At 34.8% G+C, this 19,132-nt stretch overlaps 2 protein-coding genes across 5 annotated transcripts in view; one reads left to right on the top strand and one right to left on the bottom strand.

Moving 5' to 3' along the window:
* The window catches only part of rsrc1 (arginine/serine-rich coiled-coil 1), a 111,199-nt gene extending 109,233 nt beyond the window's left edge, over positions 1 to 1,966 (bottom strand). For 2 of the 3 annotated variants that reach the window (XM_066709338.1, XM_066709341.1), the window contains exon 1: positions 1,840 to 1,958. The gene's annotated coding sequence lies outside the window, so the exon portion shown is untranslated. Of the gene's footprint in view, positions 1 to 1,839 lie in introns of all 3 variants that reach the window. The other variant, XM_066709339.1, reaches the window with a different exon arrangement.
* Positions 1,967 to 4,609: 2,643 nt separating this feature from the next.
* On the top strand, positions 4,610 to 12,250 carry shox2 (shox homeobox 2). 2 transcript variants are annotated; one of them, XM_066709336.1, is made up of 5 exons: positions 4,610 to 5,314; positions 7,386 to 7,594; positions 9,803 to 9,860; positions 10,282 to 10,370; positions 10,818 to 12,250. In XM_066709336.1, the coding sequence occupies exons 1-5, from the start codon at positions 5,068 to 5,070 to the stop codon at positions 11,109 to 11,111; spliced, it is 897 nt and encodes a 298-aa protein (XP_066565433.1). In that variant the 5' UTR covers positions 4,610 to 5,067; the 3' UTR covers positions 11,112 to 12,250. The 2 variants fall into 2 exon arrangements, with proteins under 2 accessions (XP_066565433.1, XP_066565434.1); XM_066709337.1 differs by having other exon boundaries at positions 4,611 to 5,314; positions 10,854 to 12,250.
* Positions 12,251 to 19,132: the final 6,882 nt, after the last annotated feature.

Here is a 19,132-nt window from a genome sequence, read left to right as displayed (position 1 = left end):
TAATTTGTTTTTCTAATTAGGGTTTTGTTTTGTAAAGCAGTGTTGAATAACTCTGGTGCACAAAAGGTAGAAACCCTGGAGATGTGTGTTTGTTTGTTTCTTTCCCCAAAGTATCCATCAGTTTAACCCTTAAAACTTAGACAAATATATACAATGTCTTCTAAAAAACTCAGTTAATTCTCAAATTTAGATAAATATGTGTTTAGATAGAATGAAAACCAAAAGAGCTATCAGACCCCTGGGGTAGCAGTTACATGCTAAGGACTAAAAAGTTTCAGTCTGTCCGTCGTCACGGATCTCCTGCACACTGATTTTGGGCCAGATTAAAGATGGCCATTATAAAATGTTCATACTGGTGGAAGATCATTTTTACTCTGTATTAGAAGACATTGTATTGTTTTAAACTATTAAGCTGCCTGCCAGATTCTTCATGTGTTTTTTTTTTTTTAACTTACAACTGGAAGATGAGTAAAAGGTTTGATTGAGTCTAAGCTATGGGGATTGGAGGAAGATCTTTACTCACATCTAAGTAAATTACTCACAACGCATATGTGTGCAAGTGATCTGTATAACAGGGTTCCCACTTGATCAAACTGTCTGAGGAAACACAGTGAGATTTCTGGACTCCCCATCTAGAAGTGATAAACTACATAAGGGGGTCAGTTTAACACCTAACAAAAAATATTTTATCACATGTGATGTTGAGTGCTCCATAAAGACAGTTATAAAAAGCATACATGTGTTTCAATAACCGTGTGTTAGTAATACAATTTAAAAAAGATTAACTAATTTAGACTTTGATGTTGTAAAAAGTGCTCAGGTAAACACAATGCATCTCTGACTGGTCCTCTTGTGGTTGTTACACAGCTGCTTACATGAACAGATTTGAAAAACATTATTTAATAAATACAGTTATATATCTAGTTACTGCTTAAAGACTTAGATTAGACTAATCTAATATGTCTAGCTAATGGGGTCAGATGACAACTCAATGTGATAACTGCAGATAAACATTTTAGACTGAAGACAATGTTTACAAGCGAATTGAGAGTAACCACACTTGTACTTTTTATAAGAGAGACGTTTTCCGCAATGAACTCAGTTACTGCCCCCAAAGTCTCCAACAGTGATATGGGCGGAGGGTTACACAAAGACAACAAATAATAGTTACCAAAGGGAAAGTGATGCACCCCTGGTATAGAAACATTGAAATAAAATAATACTGCAGTGTTATTTATTTTCGTAGTTAAGCAATCATGAATCAACATCAGCAGCAATGCATTACAAATACATCGTTTATTCAAAACTAGTTTAGTACAACGTTTCCTCAAAATTAAACTATTGCGTCATGCACAGTAGACTGTCAAATAATAAATAACCAAATACATCGTTGCATGTTACTGGTGTGAGTGGATAAACAATGAAAATACATGAAAATTGGCTGAACGTTGTACTGATGTACTAATAAACACGGAATTAATCGATGCGGAAATTCAAAGCCCATGTCCCGCTTCTTTTGTTCATATATATAAGCAAAACGATTGCCTGCACTAAGGCAAACATAAATGTCATTACAGGATATATATATATATATATATATATATATATATATATATATATATATATATATATATTAGATAAATGTAGTTCGCAATGCAAATTACGAGACCCTGCGCACACCACCAGCAATGCCCAAAACGTAAACAGTGAGTGAGACTAAGGCCTCCCATTTGTAGCTTTGCCGTTGCACTGCTAAATAAATCATATACGTTTCTAAAATATCATATTATTAGACAGCTATTTATATAGAATTAAAAGGATGAAACAGTACTTTCTTACCAGACCTTTTGTTTTATTGTTTTTCCTTTACGTAAAAGACACTTGTTTAAAGAGCAGCGCCATGCAACGAACTACAGCCCTAACTTGCAGGCTCCGGATCACATCGATTAAGCCAGCGAGACCATCGATAACAGAGCAATCGTTCAAGTCAAGTTGCCTGGAACCGCTCATTTCCAAACCTGTCGGTACATAATATGAATAATGACCTATTGGAACAACTACTTATTTTCCAGGTAGTTCTGCAACTCGTGCAATTTAAATACTAAACATATTTCAATGGAAAACTTAAGAACAGCCTGCTTAGCTAGATGTTTCATATAAATATATGAAAATCTAATTTATTTTCTGCACAAATATTAGTTTTTACATGCAAATATTTTATTATAGAGCGTGTGTGTTATATTATATACATATTATATAAATATCCTTATATACACATATAAGGACGAATCTAATATATATATATATATATATATATATAGTGTGTGTGTGTGTGTGTGTGTGTGTGTGTTTGTGTGTGTGTATTCGTCCTTTTATATGTGTGTGAGAGAGTGTATAAAGTGTATCAAGCGCCGGCACAAATTGTGCAATTACGATACTGTACGTGTGAAATTTGAACAAGAGCTTCTGTGATCATCTGAGTTTAACATGAAACTGAACTTCTGAATATTGAATGCAGAATATGGTTGTCCATAGGTAGTTGCATAGACTGTGACGTACGTGGGTGCTTGTGAGTATGTGATGCTATTCCTCTGAATAGATAGGCTACCTGAATATATAGTTAACTATGTGTGTATGTTTGCCAACTTCCCAAATATTGATTTTTGTGTTTATTTGTTTAACTTGATTTTACTCTGTATAAAAGTATTTCCCCCTCCACTACAACAGCGTACACAACATATTTATATATTTTTTAAAGAGGCTACGACCCAACAGAGTGGAAAAAGAAAAAGAAAACACTATTTACAATTAAACGAATTAGGTGTATAATTCTATACTATTTATTGATTGATTAATGGCAGTATTTAAGGTGTTGGGGTTAACATCAGAGTATAGGTATGTGAAAGAGAACTCCGTTTGGCCCATGAAAATAAATACAATATGAGAAAGCTAAACGTTCATACCTTATGAGTTTTTGTGTTTAAAAAAATACACCCCATGTTAGAAATAACTCCTAAGTGAAGTTTTAACTGGGGTGTATAAAATCACACAAACATGCATGTAGGTATTGATCTAAAAGCATATAACCAATATCTCCTTGTCTTGAGATTAATTATTCATTTATTATCAAATCTATTCTAATTAATTCCCCAAATGTATATACATTGGACATGTATTTTGTGCATGGGTATCTTGCCATCCGATTACATAATATTAACACGGTTATCTTCAAGATAATTAAGAAACTAGTTTATTGCATTTTCTGTGATGAAGGCGTTTAATGAACTCTTTCCTGAACCAGTGAATGTGTCACAAATGATTAACCCTGAAACATTTTTGAAAAAAGTTGGTGATAATGACGACAATGGTGTTAATAATAATAATAATAATTATTATTATTATTATTATTATTATTATTATTATTATTATTATTATTATAACAACGATAAAAAACAACAAAGTTTTCGTTTAACTTTAGATTAATCCTCGAATTATTACCCTATACTATTTACGATATATACTATACCACTGCTAGGCTACTACTACTGCTATCACCATAATGGTATTTTATAATGGTAGTAGTAGATGATTTTGAGAATCTTTTTTAGGGGAATTCGCCGCACTGATCTAAAAGGAAAACTGGAGTTCTGAGCTGCACTGAATATTATAGGAATATTGCAGATCTCAAACACTGCGGATTCCACATAATTAATAATAATGTATACAATAATTGAATTAAATGTTATGTAAAATAGACTACCAATAATCTTACATGTTTTTCTTAACATGTATGGATGACTTATAATTCTATGTATATTCTATATTTCGTACGTGTAAACAGAGTTTAAATTGATACACCTTCTAGAGCAATTCTGTAGTTTTCTCTAACATGATTCAGAGCTGTTTTGTAATTAATTTACTTATCAAAAAAGCAACCAAACGCATTGTTTAGTTCACTCAAATAGCGGTAAAATGGGGTGGATAACTTAAACAGTCATATGTAACCTGTAGGCAGGGGGGATGAAAATATGATTATTTTTACACCACTCAATACAAAGTGAGTTTATCAGTGCGATTCCAAGTTTAATTCCAAATCAGTTAAATATGGATGTGATTCAGTTTGATTGCTGTAATAATAATAATAATAATAATAATAATAATAATAATAATAATAATAATATATTGTTTTTATCAATATAAAACTGTTAGTTTTAGAAACATCTCATGTTAAGTTAAAAGTACAATTCTGCCAGTTCCGAAACTATGCGACTGGATCCCCATGATAGTTAGACACAAATGACTCAATCTTTAAATGTAATGATGGTACATTGCGTGCAATACAATAAACCGGTTAAAATATGTTAAAATAGTAAAATGAAGGACGGTTTCAGTTTAAACATACGTTTTTGTGCTCTTGTGTCTATACTTTATCCTGCTCTCCTACATATTATTCCGATGTTTTGCACAGCTTTACCTTTCCGGATAGCGCTCGCTGGCTGCTTTTTTTTTTTAGATCAGTTATTTTGAGGAAGCTCTATCCATGTGTTCCCTTCTGTACCAGCTTGTCATTTTCAGTTTTAGCCCCACCCCTGCAGGGCCAGCCCTTCTCCCCAGTGTTTAAAAACTAACTCGGGACAATAGCACCGAATCCACGCTTAATTAAATTAATTAGTGCTTCTTGTCAATCCTGGATTAATGGCCAATAGCAACCTCGTAAGAATGATCTGAAACCTGAAGGGTAGATCATGGTTTTTTTTTCTCTCTCTTTCCCTGACAGTGTGCGGAGAAAAGGGGCTCATCCCGATTTCCTAAGGGGAGGTAATTTGCACAGATCAAGGGGCAGGCATTGCAAAGTATAAATAGTGTGACTTCAATAGCACATCACCAGCAGGTCTGAACTCCGCAGCAAGAAGAATTGGCCAAGATCTGTACATTTAACTCGAGATCTAGAGTTGGCACAACATCACCTTGTATTTAGGTCGACAGAAAGAACACTATTGATGTGTTATTGCAGGCTGTTGTGGAACTGAAAAAAAAGAGAGCGAGAAGGGAAGATTTTGAGCAGTGATGGAAGAACTTACCGCCTTTGTGTCCAAGTCTTTTGATCAGAAAGTGAAGGAAAAGAAGGAGGTGATCACGTACAGGGAGGTTCTGGAAACTGGACCAGCGAGAGGGAGGGAGCCGCTCTGCACTGAGGCCAGCCGGGAGGAGGTGAGCGCTATTGCCCGGGGAGGAGCGCGATCTCCAGGCAGGGACACGGACATGCTTGGGCCAGAGAGAACCAGGGATACCGGCAGCCCTAAACTAATTGATGGTAACCAGCTATACATATATACCATTATACTGTTACTCATTCTTCATCAGCAAGAACGCCATATATATATATATATATACATATATACATATATATATATATATATATATATATATATATATATATATATATATATATATACATATATATATACATATCTATATATACATATCTATATATATATATATATAATTGTTTCAGCGAGTTGGCAAACATAATGCATTTGCATTATGATTACTGTTATTATTATTGTATTCTTATACTTCTTTATCTGATGTATTTTTGAGTTTCTAGAGCAACCGCGAAAAGTGCAATGTTGTGATGAGAGAAATTGCACGTTGACACACACATCTGCAGATTTCAATGTATTTTTAAAGGGTTTATATCATAACAGATATTTGTGTGGACACGTTTAACAGCTAGGCTGTGTGAAAGTTTGATATCGTTCGTGTATTGGTAAAGTACTGCACTCGCGGGATATTTCCAGTGTTGGAAATTATATAACGGAGTCCAACTATTAAAGTATTTTGCAAAGCATACCGTTATACCTGGTGTATTGGAAGAGGGAAAAGTGATGGAAAATGTTTATATCTCGTTACTGAGATGAACGATTTGAAGTTGTGATGCACCTGTTAAATTTGTCTAAAGTGGCACAGGCTAGGATAATACAACGTTCATGCTCCGATTTTGAGATTCAGGGCTGTGTGTAAGTGGAAAAATAATAGTAGGTTAAATGTAATTTAATGTTACTGAGAAGCTATCAATTCATATACATGTGTGTGTGTGCAATTATATTAAGGTAATAATTGAACAAATTATAAATTGCCATGATCTCCCGCTTTTATGCTTTCGATACAAGTCACACATAGACTATTTAACAATAATAATACAATGACATGTAATGATTTACACGTGCAATGATAGTTACACAGATACGGATAGGTCATTGCAAACCCTGCCTAAAATAGGAAACGTAGGATATGTACAGAATTAAAATATATACTTATGAAAATGATAGGTCTGTCTGCTTTGTAACAATTTCCAGGCTCATATATATGATCAGACAAATGGCACTGCAGTGTCTGAACATCCATAGAGCCCACTATGATATCTGTTATAAAGCGAATGGGACGGATGTCATCTGGGTGGACTGTTTACTTTGGAGCTTTGTTCAAATAACGATTTCGGTTCAGATCGGAACAGGATAAAGGACATCTTCCCGGAAAATAAAATAAATAATTATTCAAAATTAAACCCGTCGTTTACATTATACTTATATTTAAAAATGTGTCTGCAAAAAACATGTAGGCCAACTTCGTAATTAGTGGTTAATGTTGTTTTTACAATAGCCACATTCGATGATAAATTCTTTATCTATTAGAATATATGTATCTATATATAGCCTATACTCTATATAGGCTACTGCACATTTTAAAAACTTGATAATTACTTTCCTGAACAGTTATCTTGCAAAGAACCTTTCTCTGATTGTAACACTTAAAAGAAAAAAAATAAGGCTTACTTTTCTATCAATTAAAATACTTTGCAACACTATTGATGTATCACTACTCTAAATTGATTATATATATATATATATATATATATATATATATATATATATATATATATATATATATATATATATAAACACTACTTGTTACACAATCATATCTAATGTAGCCTAAACGTATTCCACAGACAAGGAGGGTTTCATTTTTATGACAACTAGCAGAACCAGAACAATTTTGTATGGAATGAGTTCCAAAGCAACAAAGCAAAATTTAAATTGAATTTCCAAAATGTTAAGCATGTATTGTTCTGTACCAATGGATGAGATTGAAACGATATCAAGCCTCTGTCAAATGCCCAATAGTGTGCACTCGCATGCATATTTATAAGGATTCAATTATTTAAAACCTATGGACCTGCTATAAAATATCCGAGGTGTTGGTGATGATTAAGTAAACCATCGGAAACCATTCTTGGTCTGTTTGATTTTTATTTTATTTGATTTGATTATCCATCTTATTATTTGACTGAGGGCTTATACGCACTATTTCTGCTCTTCAAGGTAACACGGATATGAAAGAAAGGAAAGAGGACTCCAAACCAATGGAAGACGAAACACAGACTAAAATCAAGCAGAGAAGAAGTCGGACTAATTTTACACTAGAGCAATTGAATGAACTGGAAAGACTTTTCGATGAGACTCATTATCCTGACGCTTTTATGAGGGAAGAGCTGAGCCAGAGACTGGGTCTGTCAGAAGCACGGGTACAAGTAAGGACTTATATTATTTGGCCTTGTGGGCAAAACAACTTGTTTAAAGTGCATCTAGGAGGCAATGATGCATAGGAAAAAAAGATGTATATGCATTTATTATTTACATACAATACACTACGATATGACATAGCAGTGGTTTGCACACGAAATGTCAACAGACTACATTAAATTCTTTTTAAATCTTGCGTTAAATCAATAATTGTTTTAGGCCTATCCATACCATATCATTTATTTATTTATTGGGAAGCTACAGGTAAATCTGAGCAAAATGCTGATGAAAAGCGTGTGTGCTATTTTTGTACTGTACTGTACTGTAGGTTTACAGTTTGGAAGTGTGCAGTAGCATAATTTGGGACATCATAACCGAGCAAAAGTTTATTTAAATACATTGAAAAATAAAAGATTTGTGCCGCATTCCAAAAGAAACGTAAAAGAAAGAAAGAAAACGTTTACATTAGCATTTCTTGTCACTGCGCTTTAGCAAAATTGATATGGTTAAGATTTCAAGACCAAGGTTTTAGGTACCGGATAAATACAATGTATTTTTTTGACGTTCTGCACACTCTCGGTTGTCTACCTGGACAATACAGAAAATACCAATAGACAAAAACACAAAACTCGTTATTTAACCTATATTCTACTGTTATATTATATCCTAATTGTGTTTTGAGAGTTGTCATCTGATCAAATGAGGATTAGGGCATTATTCCTGATATTTGTTTTTATTATTATTATTATTATTATTATTATTATTATTTTTTTTTTTTTTTTTTTTTTTTATATAATATAATAGTAGCAGCAGTAAACATAATACTGGATAACAATGCTGTTCTATGCAGATCTGTAAATCTGGTGGTGGTGGTGGTAATTTGGGCTATAACAGAGTAGACCATCTGTACAGAAACATAATAAGTGTTCTTAAGAAGGGCGCAATCTTCGTGTAATAGGATAAGGGTAACTGAGCCGAACAATGACAATGAACATAGACATAGATTTTGATCTGATTTATCAAACCGTAAAATATCTTATTTCAGCCTCTGTATGCATCATATTCGAGACCAGGACGTTATGATTTGCTTGTATTATTATTTTAATATATTGTACATTGTCGTTCCAAAAGTTAGACAAGCATTCTGTTGTTATATTTCCCCCCATTACCACCAGAATAATACCAAAGTGCAGCGTGTCATAAGCAACTGTGTGAGCAACGAGTACATCCCTCGGATTAACATAAATTATGCATCGTTTTACACAAATGAAGAGCTGTTTTTCTGCACATTTTCAATCAAAAATACTACACAAAAACTACAAAATACTAAGACTTCAGCAACAATAAGAAAGTTATGACTGTAAAATAATAATGTGATATTAGCATGTACTAACACATCACAAGAATCGACTAGACTATAAAATATTGTATTTCTTATGCATACGCTTCTGTTTATGTGTAGGCAACTAATAATAAGAAAACAATAATAAGAAGAAAATAGTGACACTTATTTTATTTTGATGACTTATTTTACATATTTTGGAATTAAAAGATGTTTCTGAGTTAATTTATCCATTGCTTTATAGAGGATTCAAAGCAGATTATCATAATAATGAGGCGCTTAATCTGCTTTGGCCAATTCTCTTTACTGAAATGACGGTTTTAACAAAGCAGTAGAGAGAAAGAGCTATCTTCAGAAAATTCTTTGTACGGGACTTGTTATGACAGTAATTAAACTAAACTGCGAGGCATTAAAAGCTTCAGTAACATAAATTTTCTTGCAGATAAAGCTAATTAATTTTACAGGCTACTAATGAGCACACTCTTCTTAGATCCCATTGCTCAGATGTCCAAAGCCATTATCACATGTTGGTATTAGATATCAGGGAGTCAATTTAGTTCTTCTGGGACTATAATCTATAGAAAGATGAAACCAGTGCTGAGAAAGTAATTTATTACGGTCCAATTTAGGCAGCACATTTCGTCCAAGCAATGTTTATTTATTTATTTGTTTATGTATTTATTTACTATGGTTATCTATCGTGTATTACTTGTATGTGCAAAATGTAATAATTAAAATTAGAGGTTAGCAGCATTAATATTGCAAGAGTCTTATGGGATATTGTTTTCTAATTGTTGTCATTTTGAGAAGCATTACACATGCCCCTCACAAGCAGCTGCCAATCACAGTCGTTAATGATTATTTTTTCCCCTAGGTCTGGTTTCAGAACAGGAGGGCTAAATGCAGAAAACAGGAGAATCAGCTACATAAAGGTATGTCCATTTGTGTACCTTCATTTTGTATGTTTAAAAATGCAACAAATACAGTTTATTTCGTGAGAAAAGTAATTCAAACAAAATAGCCTATAAAAAGTGTTACACTAGCATATGCAGTGTTTTATAAACCAAAACATAGGATCCAATTAGTATATATATATTTTTTATAATTTTTATTTTTTTCAGCAAGACTTCAGAGTATGGAAGTTACAAGGCACAGAACACAAATCGCTGTTATTTAAGAGTCTGCCAGTCTTTTATTGATGGCGCATTAACCATCTTAATGTGGCCAGCTTAGATCTATAGCATTCTCGCGTTAATGCGAAAGCAAAAAGAAAACGAAAATAGAAAATGATGGTAAAAACATTGCAAAGTGCGAGTTTAGTACATATTTGAACGTGATGTGTGTTTCTTTTAGGGGTACTTATTGGAGCAGCCAGTCAGTTTGAAGCCTGCCGGGTAGCGCCATATGTCAACGTGGGAGCTCTGAGGATGCCATTCCAACAGGCAAGTTACAGACACTAAAGTATAGGCCACGGGTTGGAAACAGTGCCCTTCTCCACTTTCAAAGGTTCTTGCAAACGAACGGGAAGAGTCATGTCCAGGGTGTACAGCGCTATTATTAGACGCCCATTCTGTAAAGAATGGCACCATTGGTGTGTTTGCATTAATAATGTATTTTAAACATGACATTGCTGTCGTAATATGTAAAACAAAACAAACAAAACATCCCCGCAAAGTCACAGTGTGGCTGCAAACATTACAATATTCTGCTTTGTATGTGACCGACCTGCGACCTGTCCAGCTCTCCTCCTGCAGTGTTGACAACTGTCTTTAGTCTGTTTGAAATCAGTTTGGTATGTGGGTTGCGTTGTCACCTAAGATGCTGCTTTATGGGCGGCTTTTCGGGTGTTAATGTTTTTCTTCCCTTTCTTCCTATCCGTATGTCTTTAGGATAGTCATTGCAACGTGCCGCCCTTGTCCTTTCAGGTCCAGGCCCAACTCCAGCTGGACAGCGCCGTGGCGCATGCGCACCATCACCTGCACTCTCACCTGGCCGCGCACGCACCGTACATGATGTTCCCCGCCCCGCCGTTCGGGCTGCCGCTGGCCACGCTGGCCGCAGAGTCCGCCTCCGCCGCCTCGGTGGTGGCCGCAGCTGCAGCCGCGAAAAGCACCAACAAAAACTCAAGCATCGCAGATCTGAGACTCAAGGCCAAGAAACATGCCGCCGCGCTGGGACTGTGACATGCGGACTTGCACATTAAAGACTGCAAAACCACTGCAAGTCAGATGCGACAAAGACGGCTTACAAACGGAAAGGACAGACACTATTTATGATTTTTAATGAAGGAGAGAAGGGGAGGGGGTATACAGATAGGTTATTTATAAAACTGTGAATTCGAACCGAATTTTGGAAGAAAAAGACAAATTGTTATATTTATACAACGTGACAAGCCGACGTGGGAAAAGAAGCAACAAGACAAGAACAATAAATAAAAGATGTCTATAAAAGCAAGATTATACTGAGTATATATGATAACGCAGCTGGGACGTTCGGGCCTTTGTTTGACAAAGCCAACAATTCTGCGCCGTTTTACTTTATTACAATATTATTTGATATTGCAACAAGAGGCTGGCCTCGTTATATTTGAAGCATAACAGAGCTTCCAAGAAAAAGGAAACTCTGGACATTTGTGAACAGTAAAAGACAATGTGGGGGATTTTTTTTTTTTTATCTCCAGATGAAAACTGCAGAACAGTATTTGCATGTACTTTTTCTTCATGGATGACGTTACTTGAGTCAGTTGCATTTCATATTCATATTTGTGGACAACAGGCATTCAGAAGAATCAAACAAGTAACAATCAATCAGATTGGTGGTGGGTGGGGTTTTCCATTTGTCACTCAAGAGCTGGGAGATGATTTGACGTCTTATTATAAACTATGATAAAATCATCAGGCTTCTGCAATTAACCCATGGTGTCCATGTTTGCAGGTTACAGTAACCGATGTAAGTCCCCATTTAAAAATATCTGAGGTTTAAAATAAATACCGAAAAATATACAAAATAAACAAATAACCCAAGGTACGGGCACATGTAAAATATGTTGATACACAGGAAACAAAGTTTATTTTGGTTATATTGTGATTTAATATGACATTGTCAGACTCTTAATTTTCCTCGGTGCGTTTATTCATGTACATTTTCTCTATTGTAATGTTGGTGTTTTTTATTGCATAGCTGTTGAACAAGGGGTACCTTGTAGGTGCAGAAATCTTGAAGCCTGATATGGGTGGACATTTACATCAATTTTTTTTATGTGAAGCGTGGACACACCAAAATACAATGCTTTCGGTTCTTAAAATAAATTAATTCCACTTTGGTATAACTGTGTCTTTTTATATATGTTTTTCCTATTACCTGTGATATTTTGAAAGTGTTAAGAACCTATTATCCCGAGATCATTTTACAATATATGCACTTTCTGGAATAGCCTACTACGCTCATATTGGATTATGGTATTGCATATTATTAATGTTGTTTAATTTATGGAGCAGTAATACAGTTAATATGAAACACTTTTTATTAGTCTAGAAAACAACAACGTGCAACAGCAAAAACATTTAATATGGATTTTATCTGCCCCAAAATAAAAGGTTACTGCTACACCATGACAATTTACTGGATACTCTTTGGGGTGGGGGGGGGGGTAAGTCATTAAAGGCAGATAACAGGCGTAGGCTTACTAAAACAGAGGATGTTATGAGTAAACCATTTTCAGTGTCCAAGAAATAACACGAAAAGCGCAGTAAGGGTTTAAAAACCAAAACGCAATAATCCAAATATTGGGGTGTGACGCATAATTTTACAAACAATTTATCAGTTGTATTTAAATATTTACTCTTGTCATTCTGTATGTGCACTGTACCGTGTCTAGTTAATGACTTTAATAATTACAGCTTCTCTTCCACTGCAGAGTAATATTGTAGCCTAGTTGTCATTCTTGCTGTCATTATTGCAATTCATCTATCGTATGATAAATATTTAGAATATCACGGTTCGTTGTTTTAGTTGTTTGAGCAAAAGAGACGGGAGATTTTTTTAATCAATCAATTCTACTGGGATTTAGAAAAGGCTGCCTGTGAAGGGCGTTGATACAAACTGAAACTCTTGTTGGGGCATTAAACCAATTTAAACCAAATCCGCTACAAATATTGTTAGAATTGTAACGCTACCTATTCCCCCAATCCCATTTTTTATATTAAATGTGACAATATACACTGCATATAGCCTACCGCTTTTGATGTAAAAAGTTAAGAGTGATCGATATCTGATAGGGATATTCATGACCCCAAACAACTTGTTCGGTTGTGTGCCGGTTGTATATATATTTAACATTTTAAATAGATTTTGTCTTCTTTCTCATCTTTTCCAAGATTCGTGATAATCACAAAAGGCAAACCTCCATTAGTCTATGTGCTAACTTCATTGTTTCGTCTTGTGAAGCAACTTAATATATAGTATATATATATAGTTCAGTGACGTGTGTATAGCCTGCATTCCCAATGTTACACCTCCGACATGACTGGGCAACTAGTTTAACTCTCAACACACGCAGCAAACACAACAAACAAACAAACAAACAAACAAACCACCTTCAAGGGATACAATTTGTATTTAACTTCGAGGAGGCTGTAGATAGTAAGGGAGCATGAAAAGCTGCAGTTTTTATATTCCTAGGACGGGTTTTGCCTTTGAAGGTGTTTATGATGAGGTACAATTGCAGCGCAGAGACTGTGGCAAAAAACAAGTGGGGTTGAAAACAGGTAAGGAAAGCAACATGTATGCATTTCTTTTTTATTTCGCTCTTTTCTGCACATTTGTTTGGTCGGCGCGGCACTAAGCGCTTGTGTTGTCATGGTTCGCAACTTGGTTAAAACGAAAGAGTTTTATTAGTTTGCTTTACCCACAGCGTGTGAGCCGCACTTTATGTTATTTTTAGTTATTTTGTACATTATGAATTAAGTTACATTTAAGAATAACTTTCCTGATTTAAAACAAAAGCAATTTAATATTCCGCGAGTTACTGTATCTCAGGGTAATTTTCTAATTGTTTGAATATTTATAGGAAGATAGGGTACCAATTGATACGATATTATTATTATTATTATTATTATTATTATTATTATTATTATTATTATTATTATTATTATTAACTATGATGTCATTTGATTATGGATTGGCCTGTTGGCTTGTCCTTGATATTAACTTTGTTTGATACTAATATATGTTCGAAATCCACTTTAATAGACCACATAAGCACAATGACATACATGGAATAAATAATAATAAAATGCCACAACATATTAGTGCTTCTAAAACAATTCTTAAATAAGCCAAAGTAATTCCATTTCTTCTCCTCCTCCTTCTCCTCCTCCCCCCATTTCCTTGTCTTCTTCTTAGTTTGAGTTTTTAGCTTTAAAACATCAGTATTCACTTCATGTATCATAGAGTGTTCTCTAATATCCAGCATCTTGTCTGAGTATTTCTTAGATGCATTTGTAAAGATGTTGTAATCAAATATGAACAAGAGGTAAATACCAGCACACCTAGTTGTTATTCCACAGCTCACTACACATTTCTTTATTATCTGTGTTTTTATCATTTGATCAAAACCAGCCAATTTATGGTGCACAGAAGCATGTGGTTGAAATCCTGAAGCTAAGTTGATACAAATACTTCTACAGGTGTAGATCACAAGGTTATTTGGGACAGAAGCAATGGGTCAACCGTTTGAAATAGGTGGTGTGTGAGTGTGGTGGGGGAGGGGGGGATATAGAGTACACTTAATGAACAATATAAAACCCTGTTAGTCCACATTGCTGACAGAGCTGAGTGACACGGATCCACGTAACTAAATACTGTAAATTTGCGTCCTCCCGCTGCCCTTTGATTTGTTGTTATATCTGACAGTCTTTGCATGGCTCTCCACAGAAATATACCAACATCAGTAAGAGATCTGAGTTAACCTGGCAACACAGACCTCATTTTTGAGACTCCCCACACTTCCCTTGTATACCAAGCATGATATAAGAATTTAATTATATAAAGAGAATACTTACTTAACATGAAACTTTTATTTTTTTAACTGCCTAGTATGTCTAATATGATGAAAACTATGCACAAGTATGTAAAGAATAGTTTGTGCTTTCCTTTACCTAAAAGCATGAACAAAAACCAACACTCCAAAACAAGTAATGTATCACTATTATATAATTATTTGTTAACATTATGTGGCCAGTTTCAAACATCATTGCTTCATGAAAATGTTGTAAACACCCACAGACAAGTAGTTTGTAAAAAGTGTAAGCAACATATGTGTGTGAGCTCACATAGACAGAAGCAATTGAAACTATTTAACCGTTTCAAGTGCTTCCAAGATTAACTAATGAGTGGACATCGAAAATACTTTTACAGTAAGCTATGTAATCTCCAGGGGGCCTGGCGACGTATCAGGTTTTGCAATTATACTTAACCGCAAAGCCTATGCTTTTTGCATCCGTGTTCTCAGGTCACGAGTAAGGCATCAGTTTTAACATTTTGTGGTTGCTTGTTATATGCTGAAGAATCCGGTCTATGAGGTACATGAGAGGCTGTCACTGAACACTATAGCAGTATCAGAATAGGTTGATAGTTTAACATGTATGGCTGTTCTGCTATCCTGAGCAGTGTCCGAATGACATATATATTTTTAAATACTCCAGCACAAACCCCTTACTTAAAATGGCCAATATGAATCAGTTATCTCTTCTACTGCTACTACTTCTCCCAAAACCAGGTGTGTTTGGCCTTTTTGGAAATCTGTTCACAAATTCAGCATTTTTTATAGCTGGATATTGCTGAAAATATATTTTCCAAACGTGACTGAGAATGAACTCTTTGGAGTTATCAATTTTGTAAAATCTAATAAATTGTGTGAAGCACCTGATAAAATAGACACTTTTTTAGGATTCCCTAAAGGGATGGTTTCCAGTATATTAAGTGTTTGAAAGAAATGTTAAAAAAGGGTGCAGACAAGACAAAGACAATAGACATCAGGAGAATTGAGAGATGAAAGGAAAACTTCAAAGACATGAAACAAAGTAAAAGTGAAAAAGAAACCTGCTTAAAATTTGCTCAAATAGCACTCCACTGAGCAATTAAGGAGCCCTCTCACTCTGAAATATCACATATGTTTCAGGGGTCCAGAAAGGCTAAGTAGAGTTAAGTTTTTTGTTGCAGTCTTAATACCATTATTTTAAAGCCTGCCATATATGATTTCAGTTTGATGAAATGTATGCGTTAAGATTGATTTGCAAGAAAAATGATAATTCGGAACTAGAATTCTTGAAAGTTATTTTTTAATAGAATTCAAAACGCCTTACAGAAACGTATTTATTAAACAGCATGTTGTGTTATATATGTTGTTTATTTTTAACATTCAATTTCCTTATTAAGTACTAAAACTTATACCATTGGTGAAAGTATAAATAGCAATATAGTTTTAGCTGAATAACTTTTATTATAACTGAATAATCCTTAATTTGTTTTTGAAATACTTACAAAACTTCTGAAATTCCTATATTATGACTGACTGAGTGGTTTACAGTGCACATACAATGCTCTGTCTAGACAGAGGTGTTTTTCTGCATTAAACTTTCATATTTAACATTGCGTAAAAGGTGGTGAAGCTTAGTTGGCAGTATGGTTACTTACTGTAAGTAATTCATGCCTAGTACAAATAGTGCTTACAAGCAAATAAAGTAGTATAACAAAGTATAATTTAGGCTGTTTTTGTGTGTGAATACAGTATGTAGTATTATGTATTCTGCATTCATATTAATAGTTTGACACTGATGATGATGATTATTATTGTAATACATATGTATTATATGTTTGGGTTTTCTATTACTTATTATATAAATATGACTATAAACAAATGTGACCTATAAGATTCAAACCTTTAATAAATTATAGTTTCTGCATGTAATTTGTAATTTGTAAATTTCAGCACAGTGGTTTGCAAAAAAAGAAATACGTGTGTGTGTGTGGCATGTTTTTATATATGTGTGTGTATATATTATGTAGTATGTATATATTATATATATATATATATATATATATATATATATATATATATATATACATAAACACATAGACATATTATTTATAATTTTTCCAAGTAATTGTACTAAGAGTTGTACTGCTATGTTAATCTAGTATTACATAACTGTGTATATCATTAATGGGTGTACAGTAGACCAGCTTATTACAGGATAGTAGACACGTACTGTGGGACTCTACAGTGATGTTACAACATGCAAGCAGACACTGAGTGCAACAGATAGAGAAATATGGTAAAATATAATACAATACAATGTAAATCAATGTTGTAAGTTTAGAAGGAAGGACAAGCATTGGATCCAGCAAATGCATTACACTTCAGCTGGTAGAGATGGATCTGTTAGTAGACAAGGCTTAACAAGAACACTGTAGTTCTATTGGATTATAATGCCGGTCCCACAATCTGGCAAGACCTAATTAAATATGACTGCATTAAGCTTCCATGAAGTAGCGTACCTTCCAGGGCTTGGAGTACTGTAGTACAGTATCTCATTTGGAAATGGATATAAAAATAGATTCTAGTATGCTCTCTCTCCCTCGGATGCAGAGTGGAGGTGGTGTATTGCAGACTTTGTAATCTTATGCTTGCTGTGAATGGACCTGTACGAAACAAACTCAGCCACAATCAGCAGAAACTCTACTGGAACTCTACTGCCAGTGCTGTAGGAGGCCAGACACTAGATGGAGATAGATAGAGATACCCCCCCCTCACCCCAACCATTTTCTGTGTGGATCTGGCTTTCCTTACATTAATGTCTGGGGCAAAGCCAATTTTTAGACATATCCGAGGACTATGGCTTCTATCCAACCACTTCATACATTATACAAATTAATCCCGCACTTGCAGTAAAAGAATAAATGTCATTTTCTTGAATTATACTAAACTGGTACTGGACAATTGTGTGGGTGTGTGGGGTGTGTGTGTGGGGGGGGTTCAAATATGCAGTTGCACCACAGAACCACTGGGTGACACTGTACTCAGTAAGCAGTGAAAGCCTATTAAAAGTAATTATATTGTGTTTCAGTAGAACTTAATGCATCCAAAAATCACTCAGAAATGCGAAATACACCCAGATTTTGAATTGAGTAATAATGGCTACACAAAAATTCACTTCTAAAAAGATGGATATTATGTTTAATCTACAGCACTTAAACAACAACAACGCACAACAAATAGAAAAATTACATTTTACCCAGATCAAAATGTTAGGGCTGTCCTGTGCTTGTAAAAATTTTCATGCTACATATTTTGTGTTCAGAATCACCTTTCAAACTCTGGGAGCTTAGTTTTTACCTGACATCTGTTTGAAGTCAGACAGGAGAAGCAATGTGTTGGTCTCTTTAGAGAGCCAACTGGACACTGCACACCTAAATTGGCAGTAAATGGCCCTTAATTTGAAAGGCAGAGCTATGAGAAGCCAAGAACAGAGAATCTCTACAGAAAGCAAATGGGGCCTAGGGCTGAGGTGCCAGCACATTGGGGAGGGATGAAGAACCAGTCTTGCTTTGGTGCACATAAGAGGTTTCAAAAGGAAGTTCTCATTCATCCTGCCCTCCTGGATGCCCCACAATCTGCCCGATAAATACAGGGACTAAAGCTGTTTTATTAGCAGCCGCTACTTATTGTTTAACAAATACAACTGAAAACAATAAAATACTAATACAAATTCAAACTGTCAATAGAAAAATGTGTATTTTATTTTCTATCATTACATTGCAGTCTAAATGAATGTGATGAAAAAAGAAAGAAAGAACAAAATCAACATCAAAAGGAAACCACCCAAACGCACATGAGTTGAAATGCTTACTGGACATTGTATATCAAGTGACACAATCCAGTGTAGTTCCACATAAATTAGCAAAGAATGTTCTGTTGATTTTGTTAACATCGCATGCATGCAAAGTCAACTTCTGTTTTGCACGTACTCTTATTCAACCCTTCATCAGCATGAAATAATCAGGATCTGGCCCCCACATTAAAGTGTGCCCACACCTTATAATTGAGCAGTGAGTATTTTATATGCCGCAGTATGTGTGGTATGGATACCACTACATGCTATAAATAGAGGGCAAGGAGAGACTCAGGCAGATAATGGGAGAT

Source organism: Amia ocellicauda, chromosome 7 (genome assembly GCF_036373705.1).
Source record: "Amia ocellicauda isolate fAmiCal2 chromosome 7, fAmiCal2.hap1, whole genome shotgun sequence".
NCBI classification, from domain to species: domain Eukaryota; kingdom Metazoa; phylum Chordata; class Actinopteri; order Amiiformes; family Amiidae; genus Amia; species Amia ocellicauda.
This window is presented reverse-complemented; position numbering and strand designations above follow the sequence as displayed.